General features: G+C 36.7%; 2 protein-coding genes across 2 annotated transcripts; one reads left to right on the top strand and one right to left on the bottom strand.

Moving 5' to 3' along the window:
• The first annotated feature begins 75 nt into the window (after positions 1-75).
• LOC113391414 (zinc finger protein 354B-like) lies at positions 76-10,034 on the top strand. Its single transcript, XM_026627375.2, has 10 exons — positions 76-431; positions 1,284-1,421; positions 1,990-2,457; positions 3,128-3,310; positions 4,419-4,528; positions 6,579-6,689; positions 7,252-7,455; positions 8,258-8,369; positions 9,102-9,209; positions 9,843-10,034. The coding sequence occupies exons 1-10, from the start codon at positions 288-290 to the stop codon at positions 10,032-10,034; spliced, it is 1,770 nt and encodes a 589-aa protein (XP_026483160.2). The 5' UTR covers positions 76-287.
• A 1,339-nt stretch (positions 10,035-11,373) lies between these two features.
• LOC113391415 (zinc finger protein 892-like) lies at positions 11,374-27,516 on the bottom strand. Its single transcript, XM_026627376.2, has 18 exons — positions 26,928-27,516; positions 26,493-26,615; positions 25,648-25,774; positions 24,837-24,955; positions 23,815-23,929; positions 23,278-23,390; positions 22,566-22,659; positions 22,122-22,243; positions 20,417-20,599; positions 19,751-19,839; positions 18,567-18,689; positions 18,025-18,132; positions 17,282-17,384; positions 15,859-15,983; positions 14,247-14,355; positions 13,342-13,440; positions 12,643-12,759; positions 11,374-11,538 (listed from the first exon to the last, which is right to left on the bottom strand). Exons 1-18 carry the CDS (start codon positions 27,054-27,056, stop codon positions 11,404-11,406), a joined length of 2,133 nt encoding a protein of 710 aa, XP_026483161.2. The 5' UTR covers positions 27,057-27,516; the 3' UTR covers positions 11,374-11,403.
• Positions 27,517-27,575: the final 59 nt, after the last annotated feature.

The raw sequence follows: 27,575 nt of genomic DNA, 5'->3' as shown, positions 1-27,575 counted from the left end.
TTTGACATTTGTCCAGTTTTGTGTATATATCAGAAATTCAGAATTCAGGCAAAAAAATATGTATATAAACAGTACCTGATACTGAGCGTATCTTATTTAAATGAAAGGATTTAATTAAAGCATAGATTTTACTCTATGTATCATTCTTTTTGTTTATAAAAATATAACACTTCAGACATTAAAATAAGAGTAAACGAAAAAAAAAACAATAAAACGTAAACATAATTTCATACATAACATTATACTTAATTAAGTACAGAAATAAATAAAAAGTTAAGTTGAGTATCATGGAAGATACTTCTGAGTTAACATTAAAAAACATTTGTTGTACATGTTTAAGTGTAGACAGAAATTTAATGCAGCTCAGTCGCGTGGACGATGGTGTAAATAAATTATTTTTTTTACTGTCATATGATTCTGAAGCCTATGAGGTAAGTTAATCCATGTTTATTGTTTATACATATAGAAAGACTTACTACAAAATATCATTGCCTATGCAAAATTAAAATAAAAAATAAAAAAATACAAACAAAATTTGTTTAATCTATATTCATAAAATATTTAATATTGAACTGGAATCTAGATTATATTGTACCCAGAGCCAGAGTGTGTGGTTTAATTTTCAGTTATGTATCACACATTAATCTGCACTCAAATAAAAAAAGCTTGTTAAATATGATTTATATTTCCTTAATTATTACCAAAAATAATTATTTATTTTTTATTTGTATTTAAGATATTGATGTAAATAATGTGCAATTAAATCACTTCTGCCTGTATCTATTATTATTACATTGAAATATGAACCAAGAATTAAAATATAAATTTTTGTGTCAATAAATAAATGACTCTTGTTTTTTTTTTATATAGATGGAAAATGAGCCACTTTATGGTAAGAGGTCACCACAGAGTTTAGCTCTGTAGAAAAATATTAAACATACCTTACATCAAACTTGGAGGCTACTATGTTATGTCCCTTATGCCTGTAGTTAGACTGGCTATTTTATAAAATAAGAAGCCTTATGCCTGTAGTTAGAATTAGTTAGAGCCAGTCTAACTACAGACATAATAATAAAATACTGGCAAACAACTGGGTATTGCAGTTTGATGGTAGTACATGAGACACTGCCCACCCGCCAAGTAAAAAGTTGTAAATTGAAAAGCACTATATATTTTAATATTAATATACTAAACTAAAAATGTGCTAAGAAATTTCCATTTATAATTCAAAGACATTAAATAACAATAACAAAAAATTTGAATTACCAAACGAACCATTTTAGGCAATGTTTCAAAAAGATGCTGTAAAATTGTTCATCTGTTGGGAGTGTAAAGCCCTCATGGCAAAGCTGTGCAAGTTCAGAAATCAGGCTTGTAGTGCACAGAAGCGGTTAACTGACATCATAGACGGTAAAGTTGATGTAAGTTATTACATGAGGTAAAGGTTTTTTTTTGTATATAGCGGGGCAGTTTAATTGTTGGTAGAAAGCTATATTATTCTTGCTACAGGGTATAAATTATTTTTATATGAAATAATTTTTTTTATTAATAAATTTCACCCCTGCAAAGGTAGGGATTCGCTAGTTTATAAATAATGTTAGAATGGCTTTGATTGCTTGCTTAATGTTTATATATTAAAACAAGTGTAATATACTATGTTTTTATATAAATTAAAATTAAAATTCAGTATGTCTGGTGAAATACTATTATGTTTAATTTAATTTTAGCATGGTAACAATGGTATTAAGGCTAATCTAAGTGTATTATATCTGATAGTATCTGTGGTTTCTTGCAATCTGACGACGACAGTTCCTAGAGTTGGTACTACTGTAACTCTTTCTGTTAGTGTAAGAAACATTCCTAGAGAATTGTTGCCGTTGCATATGTTGTAAATAATGTTGAACGAATCTATTACAAGGCTAAGCTTGACTCGCTTTATCATCTGTGTATAAAAATTCAGTTATTTAACGAAAGTAATTTTAATTTTAGTTAAAATCAAAGATTATAACTCTTTCACGACTAACTCGTTACCATCAAACGTCATACGACAATGAATATGTCGCAAACAGTGAAACTATTGATAATTTCATAGATTGTGGACCGGACATAGATTTTATTAAAACGGAAAGCGACAATGACGACGTTCCTTTATCAAATTTACATATTAATAATTTAATTGAAGATAAAGAACCTCTTTTGAATGATATCACTGAAAATAATTCTGACAAAATGTCGGTTGAAAAAAAAATTAAAAATTTAAAAGACAAAGTTTTGACAGATAATATAAGTGATTTTTACTCTACAATTCAAATGTCAGACGATGAAATGACAGAGAGTATAGAGAAGAGAAAATGTATGGATACTTACATGAACGCGTCAAGCAAGTGTGAGTCTTGTATCGAAGGATTTAAAGACTATAATGAATTGGAGAAACACAATCTGGAATTGCATGTGGAGGTAACTTTGTTTTTTTACAAGTTAATAAATAATTCGAAATTCTTAATACTGACGAACGAGAGCTGGGTCTAAATAAATGTAAGATTTTGACGGACACACATTGCTATCAAATGGTACCTGGCCTGCCCTAAGGCCGTAATAAATACCGCCCCTACGGTAATCGCGAAAAATTTAATTTTGTCAAGAAATTAAATTAGTATTTTTTATTAAGAGTTTTCAATTAATTTTATTTTAAAGACTATTAGCAATGTCCCTTTATAAGGAATTACTTGTTCCTATTTACCCCTTTAAGACCGAAGACCTCCGTGGTCGAATAGTGTGTACACCGGTTTTCATGGGTACGCCACTCCGAGGTCCCGAGTTCGATTCGCAGCCGTGTCGATGTAGAAAAAAGTTCATTAGTTTTCTATGTTGTCTTGGGTCTGATGAATATCAACTGCATTCCTGAGCTTGACTTATGGTTATCATTTAATTCTGGACAGTGTAAATAAACCTCCATGTGTCGGATGAATGTGTGTGGTGGTATAAACTCCAGACCATCTACTCAAAAGGTGTACTTAACCCAGCAGTTAGCAATTGCAGACTGTTACTTTTTAACTCAGAAAAAACTTTGGGAGTCAATTTTTTTGTTTTTTTAAATATATTCTTTTTCATATAAACTTCGTTCCAGAAACAAAAACATATACAATGCGACATATGTTATGTGTATATGAAGCAGAAATCGCTTTCCGAACACAGAGACGAACACTTTCGGAAATATATATGCAATACTTGCGACCTCGTCTCCTACAGCCTTGAAAAATTGGCGAAACATTTGAAGCTGGACCATTCGTTTGATATTAAATGGAGTAAGGTTAGTATATATAGCCGAGATGGCCCAGTGGTTAGAACGCGTGCATCTTAACCGATGATTTCGGGTTCAAACCCAGGCAGGCACCACTGAATTTACATGTGCTTAATTTGTTTATAATTCATCTCGTGCTCGGCGGTGAAGGAAAACATCGTGAGGAAACCTGCATGTGTCTAATTTCAACGAAATTCTGCCACATGTGTATTCCACCAACCCGCATTGGAGCAGCGTGGTGGAATATGCTCCATACCTTCTCCTCAACGGGAGAGGAGGCCTTAACCCAGCAGTGGGAAATTTACAGGCTGATTATGTTTTTTATTATTATGTAAGTTTAGTATTGTAGCGAAAGTCTGGCAGGTATCCTGCCTGAATATAAAAATCGTCTTAGAGTCCATTGAAACGCAAGTGTGAAGAGATTTTCATTATTTTTGGAACGAATTTCTTCTACGCGGGTCACAGTAGAGTGAACTGGCAGAAATGGTCTTTTTATGTAATTGGTAGGCAATTGTCCACCTGATGTTAAGTGATCACCACCGACCATAGACATCGGCGCTGGTAGAAATATTAACCATCCCTTACTTCGCCAATGCACTAACCTTGGGAACTAAGATGTTACGTCCCTTGTGCCTGTAGTTACACTGGCTCACTCCCACAGTTCAAACCAGAACACAACAATATCAATAAAAATGAAAGAATTTGTATTTTTTTTACGTCGTTGGTTGTGTGTTGTACAAAACCAATCGGTCAGGTACCCTTTGTCACGGTGATGTTCTCAAGCAATCCCGTGTCTCCCTCGAAGAGACGGTGGAAGTACCGATGGTTTTCTAGTGTGTGCAGTATGTGTATTCCAGTATACTAGGGCCCATTAGACGTCCTGGGCACCGTCGAGTCCTTCAACCATCCCCCATTTCATATTGGGAAGCGCGCAGTGTCCAGTTAGCAAGATAAAAAAGATGCTCAGTACTTTGTGCCCTTTTCCCTGGATAAGGTGTTTGTACATTTCATAGTGATCGGTTAGTAGGTAGTCGAGACGTCAAACTGCAAACAAACATACAGACGATACTTACATTCGTATTTATAATATTAATTAAGATTGTACAGGTACTTCCAGATCAGAAGAAAGATTATAAAAACGTCGGAATCGAAGTCTAAACGAAGTAAAACGACAGACGCGAAAACGCAGTTTGGATATCTCTGCGTGGAGTGCAATAAATATTTTGAGTAAGTTTTTTGGTGAGACATAAATATATATTCGTAATATTCGGTATTCAAAGATAGAATGATTCTATTTATTTATTTAATATTTGGGAAACTAACAGATATAAAATATAATCTGATAACATAATACAATTTAAATATCACATTATCCAGCGAAGTTTCCACCGATTGATAAAACATAAATTGCACTCAAATATTTTAACACAATATATTTAGGGATATCTAGTCGATATCAGTGGTAGGAAAGAGTAAAGATAAATTATTTATTTGATATAGTTAGGTGCAATTGCAAGCGGACCATCTGATGGTAAGTGGTCACCACCGCTCATAAACATTGGCGTTGTAAGAAATATTAACCATTCCTTACATCGCCAAAGCGCCATCGACCATGGGAACTTAAGATTTTATGTCCCTTGTGTAGTTACACTGGCTCACTAACAATTTAAACCGGACACATAACACGCAACAAAGTGTTGGTGTGTGGCGGTGGAATATCTGGTGAGTGACATCTACCCAGAAGGGCTTGCATAAAGCCCTATCACTAATGAAGCAACAACGATAAAAAAAAACATTTTTGACCTTGAATTGACGCGATATCATTGGTCGAGAGCTGTAATCTATGATATTCACTATGGATTTGCGAATAGAAGTCGTTTTGAACGTCGACGAAACTGTTATCGGAACTTTTAAATTAAAATTAAAGTGGATATAAGATGGGTTGTGTTTATCTCCGTTCAATTCAATTCTTAGTTTAATGGCTTTCAGTTGTGCCACAGGGCACAGATTATTTCGCCAATGTCACGTAGGATGGAGAAGACACGAATGAGATTGATCGGTATGGGTGAGATAACAAACTCAATTAAATTTTAAAGCCAAGTATAGTAGTAGTAATTTCCTTGTTAATCCGTAACCTAGAACAACACAAACATTAAGGGTTAATAATAGGATAAATTACAAATAATTGTTAGTACTCTAAACTATATATAATAAGATATATCACTCAATTGGACTATTCACAACTTAATTTTATTACATTTAATATATTTACACAAAAAAGAACAAAATGGACTAAACACAAACGTCAAAAAACATTCAACATTTATAGGACGAGGAACTTTAGGAGGGAGAACGTCGTAAGTTTATCTTCGTTCTTTCTTTATTGGAATCGAAAGTTGACAGCTGTCAAAAAAAAAAAAAAATTGTGACCAAAAGTTATCCACTAAGTTCACGCACACTAGTAAAGTATTATGACGTTTGAAGTGTCAAGCGTGGCTGTCAAGCAAACCAAGATAATAAAGTCTCGTTTTTAAACTAAGAATTGAATTGAATTGAAAGTCTCGTTTGTTTTAGTTCTTTTGTAGTGCGACACTGTCCAAATATATCAGTACACAGCATAAAACAAAGTCGCTTACCGCTGTCTGTCCCTGTGTATACTTAGATCTTTTAAATTACACAACGGATTTTGATACGGTTTTTTTTAATAGATAGATTGATTCAAGAGGAAGTTTTATATGTATAATACATGCACAATATAGTTGAGAAACACTGATAATTTTAGAGGTTTTCAAAGTGATTTCGTAAATAAACACATTTTTTACCCTACGAGATAGATCATGATAATGTACTACAGTATTGTACACCTTAAAAAGGTCTTCAAAAAGTCCGCGATGGTGTATGTCTATCTCTTAGGGATAACCCTCAATAACTATTTTTTATCCTTTACTTTTTACGAGAAATAACGGCTTATTTTCGAGGCGATTTAAAGCAATACAGCGTTAATCCTTATCCAATTAAGTACTTTAAATACATTGTGCATTTAATATAGATCAATATGACCCTTTACAGCGTGTAATTTAAATGAATATTTCCGAAGATATTACAGATTTAAAACGAAGGGACATAGTGGTTTGTATTGTCGAACGACTGAACGACTGAAAAACTGTGAACGTTTTAAGACATTCTGTAGTATATTTAGTATCAGCATTGCACCCGTGCGAAGCCGGGGCGGGTCGCTAGTAAATAATAATCTACGAAATTATCTATCTTTTTACAGGAACAAAAATAAAAGATACAAGCACATACAGAAATTTCACCGAGACGGTTTCGAGTGTTCGACGTGCGGGAAGAAATTCGCCTTCAAAAACACTCTGAACAGACACGAACAGTGAGTATCAGTGCTGGTAGTCTTTTTGGGTATGTGGTGGCTTCTTGGCCATTCTCAAGGGAGACTAGTTAAATGCACAGGACCTGTAGTCTACCTGTGCACACAAACGTACTCGTAAAACGATGGTGGATACGGCACGTCCAAAGAGAGTTCTGATGCAAGACATTTCTAGGCACGGGATTGTAAACACAGTTATTTCGCAGACTCCAGACTTGTACCGAGATTTTCTACTTTTATTAATGAAATAGTTGTCGATCGCGACTTCGTTCGCGTTTCAGGGGTTGGTTGTTCGGTGTTAGGATTTAGAAGTAGACTGTGTCCTTCCTTGGAGTCCTAGCTTTGAATAGTACGTAATTTATTATAATGAAATAATTGTTATACAATACTGTTATTAATAAGGATCTTTTAGAGTAAATGTCTCCTCCAATTACTGAACGTAGTTCTGTCGGTCGCTTTATTTATCCAGTCTGGACTGCACCTTATACGTTATTGAAATCATATGGTAACGACCGTGATACTTATTGTTAGTGGCTACTAATAATATAAGTATCGTCGTCACTAGACTCCACCGTGGCCCGCTGCCCCGCGAGCAGTGCCCCACGTGCGGCAAGATGGTGCGCGCAGACCTGCGACAGTCGCACGCGCGCACGCACGCGCTGCGGCAGGCGCACGACTGTCGCGCGTGCGACAAGACCTTCGTCTCGCGCGCGTCATACGAGAACCACCTCAAGTACTCGCGCCGACACGCCGTCACTGATGTGCTCAAGTTAGTTGTACTAATTAAGATTTTAAATTGACGTGGTTATTTTTATAATTACAAGTATTTAAAACGAGATATTTACCATGTTTTTTTTATTTTTAACACGCTTATGTTAGCTTAACTTGTAACTATGTATGTAAGAAAATCTTGGAATCTTAATTCGACCCACTTCCCGGTCTTCGATTAGGATGAAATTTTGCACACGCTCTGAGTTCTGGTGACAGTACATGACTAGCTAAGAAACGTCATTACAAATCCAATATGGCGGCCTCCCCAAGATGGCGGACAGGCTGTTTGAAATGCACCCCAATGATATGGATATCAAATGAAAGGGTTTGCTGTCAGAAATACGAAAAAAAATAGTCACGTGACTTAAATCCAACATGGCAGACATCCAAGATGGCGGATTGGCTATTTGAAATACACCCCCATGATATGGGTATTAAATGAAAGTGTACTGAATGTGAATTCAAAAAGAAAACTCAGTTTCAATAATAAATTTGAATTACCGTGAACCCCTAAGCTAGGATAACTACACTATACAAAGTCATTATCTATTTATATGTTTGGCTATATCGTGTAAATATCAAGACGAATTCAATCGTGATTTTAATTTTGTATTTTAGTTCCTAACAACCCAACGTCTCTGTGTCACATTGATAATTTTCCCAGATACTGGCAAGCCTAGCCTAATGTGTCTTTATTTAATAATATAATATTCAATGCTGGCAACTATAGCTACAATGTAATGTTATTTTTTTTTCGATACTGGCAATACCAGCTTCGATGCAACAATGTCATTTTTCAGATATAAATGTTCAATGTGCGAGAAAGGCTACAGATCTCGGGGGGAGCTTCGCGACCACTTCAACTACCAACATATGGGGAAGACGCAACACAAGTGCCCGATATGTGATAAGGTAGCTTTATATTTGATTCCACACTATGACATAAATAATAAATAAATATTGGACAACATCACATACATTACTCCGATCCCAATGTAAGTAGCTGAAGCACTTGTGTTATGGAAAATCAGAAGTAACGACGGTACCACAAACACTCAGACCCAAGACAACATAGAAAACTAAACTCTTTCTACATCGACTCGGCCGGGAATCGAACCCGGGACCTCGGAGTGGCGTACCCATGGAAACCGGTGTACACACTACTCGACCACGGAGGTCGTCCAATGACATGACGATTTAAATGGTATTTTTATGAGCCTCGAATAAAGTTTATTTTGATTTGATTTGATAAGCCGTGCGTCGGGATGCACGTATCAGTCGTAACAGCCTTTTCGTTCGTTGGGGAAATCTTTGACATTTAGTTCCTGGGAACCGGGTGATGCGGAATTGTGTTCTAGCCTCTGGGCTGTCACGTTTCCTGCCGTTTGTGTAGTTTATATATAAAACGTCCACATGGACCATCTGATGGTAGGTCACCATAGGCGCTGGATTCATCGCGAATGCGACACAAAGTTTGGGAGCTAGATGTTAAGTCCCTTGTACCTAGTTGCACTGGCTCACTCACCCTTCAAACCGGAACACAAAAATACTGAGTATTGGTGTACTGTTTGGTGGTCAAAAACCCAGGCAGGCTGCATAAATCTCACGTTTATGTTTATTTATATAATATGTTTCTGTTTTCAGGCGTTAGCTACCCGTCGCTGTATAACCCGCCACGTCAGACGAGCCCACCACGGCGTGAAAGAGAACGCGAGGGATAAAATATGTCAGACGTGTGGGAAGGCGTTTCGAGTGAGTCTTGGATAGGATGGTTGTTTTTAAATAGTTCTTGAATCGATGTCATTTGATCGTATCACGAAACGAGCTCCCAAAGGAAATTTCTGTTAAACGCTCATTGGTCAATCATGGGCAAATAACATCTTAGGGTCGTGTTAGGTGCTGAATTCGTCTCATGGATCGCTAGCCGCGTGCATCGACCAATGCGGTGCGAGTATTTTGTTCCATAGGAGTTCGACTCGTGGAATGAACTACATACAATTAATTTCCAAAAGCGTTCTTATAGTTCGTAATTATATTCCTATATGCTGTGACTTAGAGATAAGGCCTCTCGGTCTCTTGAGGTTTGGAGGTTATTCCACCACGTTCGCTCCGAGACGGGTTGGACAAAAGGACAGATTTTCAACGGACACGTGCAGGATTCTTCACGATGTTTTGTCACGTTGATTCGGACCCATTTTTATTGATTTGTTATCCAGCCAATACACGATATTAAAACTGCTTTTATTGACTAAAGAACAGATATAAAAAATATATCGCTAGAAAACTACGTCAAATCTCTCTCATGTAACGAAATCTGCATTAACGTGACGCGTTCTTGGCTATCGAGTCGATGCGTAGGAAGTCACGCTTGAATTTTTTTTTCAGGATAAAAAATGTCTCCGGGAACATGAATTAATCCATACAGGCGAGAGACCCCTCTCTTGCAATATCTGTGGACGGACGTTCAGACAGAGCGCTTCGCTTTACACGCATAAGAAGCGAGTACACAATGTTGTACCAAAGCAGCGGATCGTTTTACACACGGACAGCGAGAAGAACAATGAAATAAATGTTTAATATAAATAGTGCGTTTGTTTTTTTTAATAATATCGACTCGGCTTCACACGCAGGACAGAGTGCACAAATGTAGCAAATACAGGGGCACTCTTTTAATCCGGGATTACATCCGACACGACCGGAAAGCGTTCAGGCGCAGGTCCAATGGCTTCAATCCTACGGCCGACTTCGGGCTGTTAATTAAAAATGTTTTGACAAATCAAATCAAATCAAAATATACTTTATTCAAGTAGGCTTTTACGAGCACTTTTGAATCGTCATTTAACAAACTATTTAAAGTAAAGCTACCACCGGTTCGGAATGTAGATTCTACCGAGAGGAACCGGCAAGAAACTCAGAAAAATGCACTAATTATTTATCGGCTAGGTCTGGGGTTTGAACCCAAAAGCTCTGGATCTGTGGCATTATATTTCGTACATACGTCATTAACACTTAACAGTTTTACTCGGTTTAAATTCAATCTATTAATATTGCAACAAAATTAAAGAAGATTACGTTGAGAGACCGAATCAATATGATCGGAATTTTAAAGATTCCGAGCATTAAACCTTTTGACAATTGTTAAAAGTGACATTCCGTAACGAGTTACGTAACGAACCGTTTTGAACCCCAATAGGAAGGCTTCAAAGAATTCAATATGCAAGTGTAATTTCAGAAGTTTAACGATGACAAAAATAAAATCACGTTTTACAAAAATGCTCCAGTCTCTATCTATTTTTTACAATCCCCCGCGATCATCCAATTGACATTGACATAAAAAAGATTGAGCTGTCACTGAATAAAAATTCAATCTTATTAAAATAAGTAATATGTGGATTAGTGTTGCATATCGATAGACTATCGATAAACTATCTATAGACTATCGATAGTTACGGTGTAAGCGATACTATCGATAGTCTATCGATAGTATTATCATGTGTCAATACTATCGATAACTTCCCATGAGCAATACTATTGATACTATCGATAGTTTTGCAAAAACCATTACATTTAACCTAAACTATCGATAGTATCGATAGTTTTGTGCTATCGATAGCCAGTAATTTCCGATAGTATTACTTTCTCAAGATAAGTAATTTAGTAGGCCAAGTATAGTGTATATTTAAATAAATGAAATTAAATTTACCACAATATTTATTTTTAGAATTAAGACATTTTGTGCGGAACAAGGAATAATGAAAAATTTTAGCTAACACGAGCTTAGTGCTTTTCAAAAAGAGAAACGTCGACAATTAACTCCCTCTTTTCTGGAGGTTAAATCAGAGATTGAAGTATTTCTATATAATTATTTATACCCTTTTCCAACTAAACTAATGGAAATGAAATGATCACAAAACAGTTATATACATAAATATTTATTAATCGCACATCATAAACTAAAGCCGTTCCCTGGCATGTATTGCATGATCGGCAATGTGAACGGCTGCTGTGGATCTCCAGATTGATTGCCGACGATCTTCATTTTCTTGCAGAGATACCTCTTTGATTTTATATTTAAATGTACCTGTAATTAAAACAATAATACATTGACCCCCCCTGTCCCACCAATGTGCTAGGCCTTTTCTTCCTTAAAGGATAAGGTTTATAGCTCCAATGCTTGATGGATTTCAATGAAAATAAACACGAGATGAACTATAAACACAAATTAAGCACATGGAAGTTCTGTGGTGTTAGCTCACGTTTGAACCCGTAATTATCGATTAAGATGCACACGTTCTAACTACTGGACCATCTCGGCCTCTGTTTTATGACATAGTTCTAGTACTCTATTTCAATCATATCAGGAAGAAAGCCGAATAAACAACATTTGACAGCAAACTGACACGATGTCATTGGTCGAGAGCTCGATTGATCTGTGCTTTCACTATGGATTTGCGAAGACATGGTTTGAACGTCAACGAAACTGTTATCGGAAGTAAAATTTAAGTGGAAATAAGTAGTTAAGTGTAATAGTGTTGCATCATATGACGACCTCCGTGGTCGAGTAGTGTGTACACCGGTTTTCATGGGTACGCCACTCTGAGTCGATGTAGAAAAAGTTCATTAGTTTTCTATGTTGTCTCGGGTCTGGGTGTTTGTGGTGCCGTCGTTACTTCTGATTTTCCATAACACAAGTGCTTTAGCTACTTACATTGGGATCAGAGTGATGTGTGTGATGTTGTCCAATATTTATATTTATTTATTATAAATAAAGATATATTAATCATAAACTCTTAGTAGTGCACAATGTAGCTGAGCTATTAGTAAATCACATGAAATAGGTCAATCTAAGGTTTGTTTATCTTTTTTCCTACTTCCATTGGAACAGGCTGTATGTATATAATATGCCATTGGCAGCAGGAGTTAAATTAAAAAAAAAAAATAGATTTACATATTCCATACGATTTTCTAGTTCATGATTAACATATCTCTATTTACAACACAACACTAATACACTTAACTACTTATATCCACTTTAATTTTACTTCCAAAGATCCGATAGCAACTTAGTCGTCATTGACGAATCCCCAACAAACAACAGATTATATAGATCTCGACCAATCACGTCGCGTCATTTCAAGGTCATAGCTGTTTATTTACATTCACTCCAAGTCGTTCATTCGCTCACCTGACGATGATGTTTGTACAAGTTGGACTGTTGCGAGAACGTCGTTGGACAGAACTCACACATGAAGGGTCGCTCGCCCGTGTGGGTTCGGATGTGAGACTCGAGTTGGACTTTTGTCTGGTAAACAAAAAATATACCATTAAAACATAATATTAGCTTTAAGGGTAGGTGTCACCACTTCCCGAAGACATTGGTACTTAAGTGTTATCACCAAGGCGTGACCCCTGTGCCTTAAAGTGACACCGGCGCTCTTGCCACATCACAAGTTTTGATGGTTGGTGGTAGGATTCATGATGGGTGATGGTACCACCGAGTAAACCTATAAATGTAATATTAGCAATAAAAAGGTCCAGTCGAGTTTCTTTAGATGAGACATATTGAATTTAAAAACGATCGTCTAGTAATCTGTATTTAAGGTAGAAGCAACCAACTAAAATAATTTTTTTCACAATATTTGTCTGTCTGTCTTCCGGCTAATTTCTGGAACAGATGGACCGATTTTGACGGGACATGCACTGGCAGACAGCTGATAGTTTTATATATATATATATGTTGAGTAAAATAATTATAAATTAAAAACATTAATATATACTTATCCATAATATAATCTATTACCAAGAACAATTTCATCAAAAACGGTTCAGCGTATAGCAACCGCTACAAACTGAAGTATAAGTTACTAATTTACAATAAACTTACCGGAAATCCTTTGCCACAGTGGTGACACATCCGATTATTCGGTCTCCCCTTGTGAACCGCGCGGACGTGTTGCTCCAGACCGACGCGATTCTTAGACGGCTATGAAATTTATATGAAATAAAAAAAAAAAAAATAAATAAACTCACTGATGCAGCGACGCCTTGCACCGTAATACGTTAAAAAAAAAAAAAAAAAGCGCGCGATCGCCTGTCACTGAGACTCGGGTTTACATTTTGGCGCGAAGTTTCGCGCGAGTTGAGAAAATTTGTCGTTAGTTGTCTTTATTATTCATTCAAAGTAATTAATGTTATTGTTCTGATAAAGTCAGATAATAATGAACGTCAGCCGTTTTTAAAAGTATGGTTAAGGACTTTCACTTGTCGCATTAAGCAGTCATTGTCGTTGTAAATATTTTTTTCTGTTATATATCCTTTTTTTTATTATATATATTTATTGTTATCTGTGTATTGTGTACTATTATTACTGTACCCTTCCCATATACGTAAATATTATGATCCTCTGCCCAAAGGTTGCCTGAAAGAGATCGCTGCTTAGAGATAAGGCCGCCTGTTGCACCTCATGCAACTTTGTGTAGCAAAATTGTAATTTTTAGTTTTAAATTTGGGTCCAATAAAGAATAAATAAATAAATAAATAATGGACGATTATTTTTAAAGTAATTTTCACTTCTGGTCGACAACAATCAAACAGTACCGTAAGACGTCAAAGGAGGCCACACAATGACCACCTTCTTTCTTGCCCACACTTTCCGTCACTATGGTTACTAAAACCGTTAACAGTGTGAGTTAATGTGCGTGAACTATTTTGGACGCGATCTCAGCTTTGACAGTCTAGACGAGTAAAACGCTACCTATAAAGGTACCAACGATGTGAATAAAACGGTACCTTATAACATATTGGGCACTGGAACGTCCGATGTAGATGTTTCTCCTCGATGTGATCCCTCAACTTCGTCTTGTCAGCGAATCTCTGGTTACAATGGTCGCAGATAAATCTAAAGACGTAAAATAATATCTTTAGTTATAAATGAAACGAGAAAAATTACGATAAACAAAACATTCAGCTTTTCATTATCCCGTTATTAATATATTACTTATTAATACATTGAGCCGAGATGGCCCAGTGGTTAGAACGCGTCCATCTTAACCGATGATTTCCGATTCAAACCCAGGCAGGCACCACTGAATTAACATGTGCTTAATTTGTTTATAATTCATCTCGTGCTCGGCGGTGAAGGAAAACATCGTGAGGAAACCTGCATGTGTCTAATTTCAACGAAATTCTGCCACATGTGTATTCCACCAACCCGCATTGGAGCAGCGTGGTGGAATATGCTCCATACCTTCTCCTCAACGGGCAAGGAGGCCTTAGCCCAGCAGTGGGAAATTTACAGGCTGATTATGTTTTATGTTTTATATATTAATACAAACTCGACTCAAACTCGAAACACTTCATTCAATATAGAAGCATTACACTTACGCCAAACACCACCACCGGTTCGGATAAGAGAACACCCCGACCTGAGAGGAACCGGCGAAAGAAGATCAGCGGTTAAATTAAATGGTAACTTTTTGCTATTCCGTAAAATCTTCTATGTGTAAATATTTTACATAACATAAACATAATCAGCCTGTAAATTTCCCACTGCTGGGCTAAGGCCTCCTCTCCCGTTGAGGAGAAGGTATGGAGCATATTCCACCACGCTGCTCCAATGCGGGTTGGCGGAATACACATGTGGCAGAATTTCGTTGAAATTAGACACATGCAGGTTTCCTCACGATGTTTTCCTTCACCGCCGAGCACGAGATGAATTATAAACACAAATTAAGCCCATGAAAATTCAGTAGTGCCTGCCTGGGTTTGAACCCGAAATCATCGGTTAAGATGCACGCGTTCTAACCACTGGGCCATCTCGGCTCTTTTACGGTAACTTTTGACTTTTTGGTAACTTTTTACTTATAAAATACGAAATGATTTTTCCCCAAACTAATATATTCAATTTATGTTTCTAGACGTTTCATTCTCGGTAAATTTACATTCCGAACCGGTAGCTTAACGTTAAGGATCATGATTCAAAAGTGCACAGCAAACGTGTCCAGCGTGTAAATATCCCGCTGCTGGGCTAAGGCCTCTTCTCCCTTTTGGGGAGAAGGTCAGGAGCATATTCCACAACGCTCCTCCAGTGCGGGTTAATGGATTGGATTGAATGGGATTCACATGTGGCAGAATTTCGTTTAAATTAGACACGTGCAGGTTTCCTCACGAACTATAAACACAAATTAAGCACACGAAAATCCAGTGGTGCTTCCCTGGGTTTGAACCACCGCCCAAACATTAACCATTCCTTACATAACCAATGCGCCACCAACCTTGGGAACAAAGATGTTACGTCCCTTGTGCCTGCTCACACACCCTTCAAACCGGAACACAACAATATTGAGTACTACTCTACGGGCTTGTACAAAGCCACACCATAAAGTAAAAACTCGTAACTTACTTGAGCTGATCGTGTGTGACGTGCTTCAGACTGTTCCTGAGGTGACGCTGTAACGAACAGACAGACGAAAAGGCAATTTCGCACGACGCGCAGTACGCCCTCTTCGAAGGGCTGCTGTCCTTATTCTGAAACAGTTGTGCAAATTTTATTGCGCGTATATTTTAACCAATTCATTTGTCATCGTGTCCCTGTGAATACGACACAAGATACCTTTTTTTTTTCGCCGAAAAAACGCGTTACTCGTTTCGACCGCGTGGAAGGGGGGGGGGTATGTGGGACTCGCCGGTGCCCAAGATGTTCGCGGTACACCGGAATACCGACTAAAAAACCAGTTTTAACCGCTTCCGCATGCTACCGTGACGACAACACGAGATACGTTCGGGAACACTAACAAACGATTGGTGTCGTTGGACGTCCAGTTGGAATGAAGTTGCTTTGAATATATAGCATATTACACTAGCTGTGGCCGCGACTTCGTGCGCGTTTGAATTTAATAAAAAAGCGTGACTTTATTATTATTTTAAATATAATTCTAAAATAAAAGTAGCCTATGTTACTCCTTATTATATCAGCTATCTGCCAGTGAAAGTCCCGTCAAAATCGGTCCAGCCGTTCCAGAGACTAGCCGGAATAAACAGACTTACAGACAGACTGACAAAAATTGTAAAAAATTATATTTAGGTATATGTACCGTGTATACATACATATGCATTCAGTAAAACGCGGTTATTTTAATATTACAAACAGACACGCCAATTTTATTATACGTATAGATTAAATAAAATAAAATACTTATAATTAAACAAATGACAAAAATAAAGAAGGAAAAGTCCCTTGGAGCATTACGCTTTCTCCTTACGTGACGATTTGCGATCCCATTAAAATAACTGATTATGTTTTATGCTATGTAATGTTGCACCTGTATTAATATACTTGAATGCTTACGCATGTAGAAGCTATGCTTAGTATTAAGAAGGCATATTATTCGATACAAGATTATATTGATGATAAAAAAGCGTGGAGTTAACGCTCGTTGACTTCCAGACAGGAGACACAACATACATATATAATTGTATTTAACTAACACGACTGTATTTTTAGATGTTGAAAAAGAGTAACTACTGAGCTTGTCGGTTATTCTCGGTAGAATCTACATTCCGAACCGGTAGCTTTACTTTAAATAGTTTGTTAAATGACGATTCAAAAGTGCTCGTAAAAGCCTACTCGAATAAAGTATATTTAGATTTGATTCGATTTGATTTGTAATCTAGCTTTAAATTGTCTAAGTCCGTAATTTTAATGTTACAAATGTGTACTTTGTGTAAATAAATAAACTTAAAAACCGATCACACAAGATATTACAAAAGTTATTTCACCGAAAATTATCTTTAAAAAATTTACATAAAATTATCTTTCAACTGACCTCCGTGTCATGCTTTTCCAAGTGTCGCTTCAGGCTCGTCTTCCATCTGAACACTTTGTCGCAGACCGTGCAAGGGAACTCGTTCTGCGACTCGTGCACCGTGCTGGAATTAGGACACATAAATCATTTTTATTGAAATCGTGGTCACCGTAGCCGATAAACATTGACACTAAAAAAAATTCTAACCAGAGATATTATGGACACGTCATTTCGGATATAACAATATTTTACCGATTTTTTAGATACGGTTCCGTATACGAAATTATTTCGATTCGATTATTTCTGTTCATATTCAATATACGTATTTAATTAGTTTGACAAAAAAAAACACCCGCTGAGTTTCTTTCGCCGATTCCTCTCAGGTCAGGGTGTTTCCTTTTCCGAACCGGTGGTGGTGTTTGATTTGACTATCAATAAGTAAGCGTACTGCTTCCATATTGAATATAAGATTATTTAGAAATCATTTATCTATACATATAATAAAATTGGAGTGTCCGTTTGTTTACTAAATGCATATGTATGTATACACGGTACATATACCAAAATAACATATTTTACAATTTTATGTCTGTCTGTCTGTTCCGACTAATCTCCGGAACGGGTGGACCGATTTTGACGGGACTTTCATTGACAGGTATCTGCTGTAATAAGGAGTAAGTTAAGCTACAACAGTAACTCTTTCGTTAAATTCAAACGCGCACGAAGTCGCGGGCACAGCTAGTAAGATTAGTATGGATACTCACAGGCGATGGTTCATGAGTCCAGCTCGGTGGCTGAAGGTCTTGTCGCACTGCGAGCACGCGACGCGCGCCTTGTGCGAGTCGCGGTGGATCCTATGACTGTCTATCGACCTGGGAAAGAAAGATTATACCGTCCATTGAATCGAGTTTTATCAAAATCGGTTCGGCATTTTCGGATTTTTTTTTTCTTTGGAATAAGTAGGCGGACAAATGGGAAATATATGTGACTTGCATGCTCGTCACGGCATACGAAAACTATCCCGTGACGCCCGCTGAAAAGACGGAGATGGTACCGCTGGTTTTCAGTGGGTATTCCGGTGTAATAAGACGCACTAGGCGTCCTGGGCACTGGCGAGTCCCACATACCGCCCCCCCCCCACACTTCATGTGTTTTTCAAGCAAGAAAACAAAACGATCCCTCGTTTTATTTTGCATTGCATCTACCCAGACAGACTCACACATAGTCCCACGGTTAAATCAAAGCTATAACGACTTCAAGAACAGATAGCAGACATAGAAACCATTTCGTATGACGTGACACTCACTTGGATACCTTACCGCAGACATTACACTTGTACTTCTTGAGCGACACCTCGTGTCTCTTGTACATGTGCTGGTACATGGCCTTCAGGTCCGAGGAACGCTTTTTGCAGACAGCACATTCGTACCTTTAAACAAAATTATAGTATTGAAGAACGAAAACGTGTGACGTGACAGGGCAGTGACGTCACCTCTGAGACGTACTAAAGGAAAGGGGGCGTCCATCTTGGGTTGTCATGGTAACAAGTTTGTAACTGTCAGTTGTATTCTTGGTGTGTTTCATAATATTTTGTTGATAAATAAATTATAATATATATTTGACAACATCACATACATCACTCTGATCCCGATGTAAGTAGCTAAAGTACTTGTGTTATGGAAAATCAGAAGTAACGGCGGTACCACAAACACCCAGACCCGAGACGACATAGAAAACTAATGAACTTTTTCTACATCGACTCGGCCGGGAATCGAACCGGGGACCTCAGAGTGGCGTACCCATGAAAACCGGTGTACACACTACTCGACCACGGAGGTCGTCTATATAACTTATATAATCAGCGTCCGTCGACATTTATTTTAAATGTTTTAACGAATGGTCGATTTTGATAGTTTAAAATTGACTTATTTTAGGACAAGGCTGACTAATAAAAATCCAACTTAGATCACTGTGCAATCGAAACCATTACTAGTAAATATTGCATAGCAATTGTATAAACAATCTATCTCTTTTTTTGAATAACAAATTGTTCAGGACAGAAAGAAATAACATATTCACGCCATCGTCAGTATGCGGATTAAAATGCCAAGATTACCGCCAAGTAACTAAACAGTTACTCCCTTTTTCAAATGAAACACAAACCTATTTATTATCGGCGGAAAAACTCTCCCTCAAATTTGTATGCTGGACTCACCGGAGCCTAGAACGCCTTGAGTATCCCTAATTTAAATATACAACGGTACCGACCGTCTCTTAGGGGGTGGGGGGAGGCTACTAGACGGAATATCTGCTGCAATCTACTACCAAGCTACTTATATACACTTGAATGTTACTTCGCCGAAATTCAAGACGTCATTTCGAACACCACAGTTTATTAAAAAATCGACCAATGACGTCGCGTCAATTCAAGTTCAAAGAACTTATTTTTTATTTCAACCAATGGAATCGAGTATTACAAATTGTATCTACCTTTTCGTATGTCTCCTGTAGTGAGCCGTAAACGCCTCCACTGTTGATATAATAGTTTTACATATTGAGCAAATGAAATTGCCGGGAATCTGAAAGGGAAAACAATTGCTTACAATAATATATAATTATTTTTAACTAACTCTTTTACTTGGTGGTAGAGCTTTGTGCGAACCCGACTGGGTAGGTACCACCCTCTCATCGGATATTCTGGAAACGGTTCCGTTTCCGGTTTAAAAGGTGAGTGAGACAGTTTAACTACAGGCACAAGGGACAGGAGCTTGCACAAAGCCCTGCCACCGAATGGCTAAATAGGAATATTGGTACATTAGCAGCCTATAAATTCCCCACTGCTGGGCTAAGGCCTCCTCTCCCTTTGAGGAGAAGGTTTGGAGCATATCCCACCACGCTGCTCCAGTGCGGGTTGGTGGAATACACATGTGGCAGAATTTCATTGAAATTAGACACATGCAGGTTTCCTCACGATGTTTTCCTTCACCGCCGAGCACGAGATGAATTATAAACACAAGTTAAGCACATGAAATTCAGTGGTGCTTGTCTGGGTTTGAGCCCGAAATCATCGGTTAAGATGCACGCGTTCTAACCACTGGGCCACCTCGGCTCGAATTTTGGTAATCTCTTGTAAAACAATTGTAAACGTATTCCTACCTCGTGTTTCTTCGAATGGTGAGCCTTTTGTGATGAAGCACAGTTAAAAAGAATCAGGCACGTCTCACACTTGTATTGAGCGCGTACGAAACTCTCCCTGTTCGCGAGACGAGATCTCTCCGTTTGCATTTCGTCGTAAGTGAGATCGACGGTTAAAATCTTCTGTGAAACTCCCTTCTTGACCTGAAAAATTCACTAGTTCGTAGTTCATAATTTCGACTGTGGGAAGTTTTTAATGTCGAACATCTATTTGTGGGTAAGGCCGACTGCATAATAGGCTCAATCAGGTGTCAATTATTGTAATCAGTATATATTATGAGTTTAAAAATGGTTATTTACTTACGAAAGTTGAAAATAATAATTAATTTATTCAAAAATCCATAAATAAAAATGCATTTTTTTAAACGTTTGTCACGTGTCACAAAACGCTGCCGATTGGTCGGGCTTATGATGACGTCACTTGCTTGGTAACCTCGTTTGCCTACTGTATGTGGATTACATGTGCCACAGGTTACAACACAGGCAAGTGACGTCACCGACCCAATTGCAGCGCCATATTGACAATGTAGCGTTTTCGCGCGCTATTTAAATATGGAATTTTTAATTTGATATTTTTCAGCAAATATGTACAAGAATTTAAAAAAAACAACTTTTACTGGGTTCCTTAACCTCTACTAAATAATATAACATGGATTTTAAAAACCAGTCAAATAGCCTATTGCGTATGTTACAACCCGGCAGCGATAGATGGCGTTGATTGAAAACATCACTTTCCTGAATCGCGGTGTCTAGATATTCGCCGCTGGGTGTGGAATATATTTATTTTGAAACGCCCGGCGACGCTGTAAAGGCCAGCAGGCCCAGAACAAAAACAAGACACAATAAAAAAAATATAGTTGCGAAAGTACTCCTCAAATTTCTTTCGCCGTTCGATTCTCCGATGTTACTTGCACGTAAATACTAAATAGCGACATTTGTACGTCAGTCTTCAGAAGATGATGTTAAGTAACATGTATTGACACTGATAAATGTTTGCCTAATAAACTCAAACTCAAACTCAAGTTCCTTTATTCAACATAGAAGCATTACACTTTCTTATTGATGGTCAAATTAAACACTACCACCGGTTCAGAAAAAATAACACCCTGACCTGAGAAGAACCGGCCTACTATATAACGACCGGAATACTAAGTCTTACACCGTTAAAGTGCGTTATTATAATATATACACACGCACGCACTCACGAACTCGCTCATTCGCTCATTCATTCACTAAACAATCAATCACTCACTCATTCAATCACATACTCACGCATCACTCACTCTCTCACTCACTCACTTAATCAATCAATCAATCAATCAATTACTCACTCACTCTCTCAATTACTCACTCACTTAATCAATCAATCACTCATTCGCTCGCTCTTTCAATCAATCAATCTCTCACTCACTCACTTAATCACTCAATCACGCACTCACACACGTACTCACTATCTCACTCAATCACTCACTCACTTACTCAATCACACACTCACGCACTCACTCACTCAATCAATCACTCATTCACACACTAACGCACTCACTTACTCTCTCACTCACTCGCTCGCTCACTCACTCATTCACATACTCACACAGTCGCAGCATGCGATAGTCGGTCTTAACCCAGTGGCAGATAAGATGTTTCACATCAATAAGTGTATACTGACCTTTTTATTTGTTTTCTTCGAAGTTTCTTCGTCTTTCTCGTTGACGTCACCTAACAAAGATTGAATTTCTTTGTCCAAATCGTCAACATCTATATCTGATTTCCGAGATCCCAACGAATCTTCTAGAAGTAAAACGTACGTCATAAAATATCATACGCAGTAGACAAGTTATACGAACGTCAACGTGAAGCGCCCTATGAGTATCTGCTTAGTGAATGTATGCAGAAATTATTGAGAGGGTTAATTTTTTCACAGCTCGAAGAAACGATAGACCCGTGTCATAATTCATTATTCATTAACAATCTGTAAATTTCCCACTGCTGGGCTAAGGCCTCCTCTCGCTTTGAGGAGAAGGTTTGGATCATAAAAGCGTTGAGCTAATACTTGTTGGCTTCCGGGCAGGATATGGCGTCTGTGTGTGCGTAACGTACGTGCATATATTACCTGTATCCGATTCCATTTTTAAATCATCCATCTCCAAGAATTCACTTTCAACTTTCAATTTGGGTTGCACTGCTAAACTTTTGTTTTTAGCGGTCTGTAAATAAAAATTAATATTTAATCTTTAATATAAATCAATATATGTACATCGAGTTTGGTAGGAATCCTGTGTGTGTACGAAAATCAGCCCAATATAATGTACACTACTACTAATACTGCTACTACGAGTTTCTGAGAGTAGAATCTACATTCCGAACCGGTGGTAGATTTACTTAATACAGTTTGTTAAATGACCATTCAAAAGCATGTAAAAGCCTACTTGAATAAAGTATATTTTGGTTTGATTTGATTTGATATAAATGCATTATCCCAACAGTGGAACGTTAATAGTTACATTGACTTTTAACAGAACCGGATTTTGAGACCCTGGGGCCACAAAGGACTGGAGACCCTGGGCAAAGCAGGAGTGGAGAAACCTAATTATTATTTTACAAAATAGTTTGAAATTTGTCAATAATGTATTTACTCTTTGTATTTTAAAACAGCAATTAGTGATATTTTTATAATTCGAATATATCCAGATATCTAAACATGTTACACTAAAATTCTTAACTCATCGGAACCTCCACTGAAGCACATGGGCAGTTGCCTCGGTTCCCCACCCCTAAATCCAGCCCAGGCTTTAAATTCATTGATTTTAATAAAACAAACTTACCCTCATCTTATTAAGATTGGGATCCACTTCATTGCCCGTATTTAAATCCTCATCTTTATCGTTCAAACTTAAATCCAAATATTCATTGGCACCGTTTGATTTTTTTTCCAAATCTGTATAAGAAATAAATAATTTAAATAAATCAGAAGGGCATGCTTTGTTTATATTTCTTATAGACTGTGCACGCCCGTCTGGATAGGTAACCTCTCATCAGATATTCTACCGCCAAACAGCAGTCCTCAGTATTGTTGTGTTCCGGTTCGAAAATTAAGAGTCAGTGCAACTACAGGCACAAGGGACATAGCATCTTAGTTCGCAAGTTTAGCTGGTTAGCTCCTTTTGCACATCATCATCCTCCTGCCCTTATCAATTTTACTTGGGGTCGGCGCAGCATGTCTTCTTCTTCCATACTTCTCTGTCGGAAGTCATCTCACATGTAACATTCCTTCTAACCATATATCTCTTGCACATATTAAATTTAAAAAAAGCCCATCAATAGTTTAGTTACAGTTTTCTATATGAAAAGTCAAAACGAACCATTCCTCCATTCAATTTTAACATCTTTGAAATCCGTTCGCAGTTCGACGGCGACAGGATCCTTCTGGAAACGCGCGACGTTCCTTTGACGCGTTTTATTCGATCTTGGAACGTTCTGAAAAATCGTTTTAATTTCTGACATTATTGAAGTGATAACTTTATATGGGAGGGTAAACCGTATCGTTACGTAAAGCGTTACGGCGCCAGTCTGTTTGGCTTCCCTTTCTCTTACGCATACGGCAGCAGCAGGCAGGCTCCCTCTCTCTCATTTTAACCCACAACGCTAGCCGTATTTCGGACAGTTTAAGTTATCACTTCTTCCCGCTCCAAGACACACGTTTTTGTTTTTTTTATAAACAGATATGTTGGATGGAAGAAATATTTATCTACGTCAATTCTGAGTCCTGGTGCTAAAAGGGCCAATATCAATACCCTTACTTTTGGTAATCAGCATGAAAACCATGGACAGATAACGGTTAAGTTATATCTCTACGTAGTATAAAACGAAGTCGTTTCCCGTCCGTATGCTTGGATTTTTTAAACTACGCAACGGATATTAATTCGGTTTTCATCAATAAACAGAGCTATTCAAGAGGAAGTTCTATATTTATAATACATGCATATAACATGCATGCACGGAGGTCGTCAAATGAGATGACAATAAAAAGAAATTAACAACGTTTGAGAATAACTAAACGACTATGACAATATTATTATTAAAAATTCCGTGGGAATTAAAACAATAACAAAACGTAAGCTTAAATTATATTTTTAAAAAAAAAACGCTCCATTTTTCCTTAAGTGACTTTATCTGACAGTTCTCTCTACAGCAAGCGGCGTAAAAAAAAAAAAAACAAATACAATGACAGATGGTGATGACAATCCGTGGCGAGTTACGACGGTTCGGGAGGGGAGCGAGATTTCAAATTATAGAAACGATTGAAAACAAAACTTTTGGTCGCGACACAAACAAATACAAACAATTGAAATCAAATGAATAACATAGAGTTGCTTTTACCTACCTTCCTTTTTTTTCTATCCATCTTAACATCACAGAGCACCGTTTGTATTGCAATCTCTGATTCCGTATCCGATACATCAGATGTTACGTTACCATTTTGTTTCTCACGCTTATTTATATCTGAAAAGATATATATTAATTATAAAACAAATATATTCATATGTTATATTACATTAGAGATACCATTATTAGAAAAAAAACACCCTGTATATGTAATAAGATCTTGATGAAGCGTGGGCTGTACCGTGAAGGTGACTGGTACCAACAACTCATTAGATATTCTATCGCAACCAGCAATGCTAGTATTGTCGTATTCCGGTTTGAAGAGTGAGCACAAGGGACATAACATCTCTCACATGGCTCTTATATTAGCGGTGTAAGCATTATTTAATATTTCGTACAGAGCCAATGTCGAAGGGCGGTGATAACCACTTACAATTGGTCTCGGTCTACCTATATCATAAAAAAAAGGCGACTGACTATGCACTTCATTTTGCTAATTGATAATTCATGACCACACGCATATTTTGATAGAATATCAAAATACCTAAACATCAGAGCAATAACAGAAATATCCAATGTGCTGAGATGGTTACACCAATGATTAATTAAATTTTCATGTGTGTTTAAAACTCAACTCTTGCTCAGATATGGCAAAACATAGTGAGGATTTCATACCCAACTTATATTGAAGCAGCATAGTAGAATACCTCCAAGTCTTCTAAACGAGCAAGGGGCCCTAGCCCAGTAGTGGTATGTTTGTATCTGTTAGGTTTTACGATAACTTCCAAACAAGTTAATAATTTTCTCACCTTCACTAATCTCTATTTTAACTTCCTTGAGATCATTATTAGGTGGATTTATGGTTACTGGATCGTTGATGTGGATTTTCAATCTTGGAGTTCGTGAGACATCACTCAATAAAAATTCATTAAGATTCTGAAACATTTGTAAGAAGATTTTTTATGACATAATAAGATTGAGGAGACGGCAAAGAGGATCTAGGGGCATGGGCCCTGGGGCCTACAAAATATCATATTTAAAGAGTTACAAAAAAAAACATCCATTCTATCAAAGAGAACAAAAAAGTTGACATCAACAAAGTACATTTTCAAAACATTTTCAATTTCCCATAGTTAATTATTCAGGTACAAAATTATTAGTATAAGTTTCTAATATTTTAAATTAGCACCTCTACATAAAACTAAATAGTTAACTTGAATGAGCTTTTCAGAAGCCATACTGTCCAATTTAAAAAAAAAAATGTGTAGATAGATCCCTTTCCCTCTAAGGGAGAGAATATTAAGCCTCTATTATAGGCTACCAATTGACTTTACCTTGTTGTAAGCTAAGCAACAATCATTCTTTTGTAGAATTTAGATTTGAGAATAATAATCTATCTAAGATTGACATTTAAAACTTTTATTTAGCGCGTTTTTTTTTTTTTAAATGTTTCACAATTATAGCTAGAATAATGTGTTGTAATTTCTCAGTTAAATTTGATGAATTTCTACCTAGCCGTTTGAATACTTCTTTCAAATTTTGCATGGAACCTCTTCTGCAGCATTTGTATTTGGAATCTGTATAAGTTTTCATTGCTATAGCTCAAATAAAAATTTATATTATGAATTATAGTTTCTTTTTAAATGTATTTTACCTCAGTATATGTTTGTAATATTCTATAAGAATCCTTAACTTGTTCTCTAAATGACAACACTTTCTTAAGAACCGCATCACACTCCCAGCAAATGATTGGAACAACCATCTGTATGTTATTAAGCTGAAACAAACATTTGATTGATGCATAATTATAAGTTTATATTGTTTGGTTTGCATATGTTTTTTTTAATAGTTGAATAATCCATTTATGATGCATAATTATGATGAGCCTTGTCCTCTTAGAGCAATAAAAAAAAAATATTTGTTTATTAATAAATTTAAGCAAGGGTATAAGGGACGCTAAGATTGTGGATTAACTAAAATAAAAAAAAATACACTAATCACCACTCAATAAATATATAAATTTCAAGCTTAAAAATATAATAATATGAACAGAATATTTATATGAATATTGTTTATAATGTATACTTACTGGTATCTCGTTCAGTATATCCATGTAATATTTTTTTAATTTTTCATCTTTAACTTCATGTATAGATCTACCAACACACAGACATGCCATACACAGCAAATTATTTTTAATATCATTTTTATGATCCATTGATATAAGGTATATTCTCACTAACGCGTTGATATTATAGCAAATAAATTAACAATCTTAACAAAAAAAAATTCATTTCATTCAAGTAACAGCATTTTCGTATACATAGCCACTTTCTCTTTATTTTTTATCTTAATCGTAAATGAAGTAATGTACACAATTTTGTTATATTTACAACTTGAAGTTTTAAATGTATTTCTCGTGCTTTAAAATTGATAAATAACGTTTTACATCAAATAGCTTCTCAAATTGTTTTACTCGAAAACAAAACAAAACAAACCACCACCATTATCGTTTTAGCGTTGTCCTATATGCTTCTACCGTAATTTGGTTTACCGATAAATCAATAGTTATGACTTAACCCTAAGTGATGACACTGGCTTAGAAAATATTAATGCGAACGAAAAGTTCGACAATTTTAGGTAAATAACATTTAAAAGCATTTTATGAAAAGGTTAACGATTTTGATCCTTAATTCGGACTATTAATTCGGATATTCGGCCCTTAATCGAGTCCTTA

This window comes from Vanessa tameamea, chromosome 31 (assembly GCF_037043105.1).
Source record: "Vanessa tameamea isolate UH-Manoa-2023 chromosome 31, ilVanTame1 primary haplotype, whole genome shotgun sequence".
Taxonomy (NCBI): domain Eukaryota; kingdom Metazoa; phylum Arthropoda; class Insecta; order Lepidoptera; family Nymphalidae; genus Vanessa; species Vanessa tameamea.
Note: the sequence above shows the minus strand (reverse complement) of the source record. Positions and strands in the feature narration are given on the sequence as shown.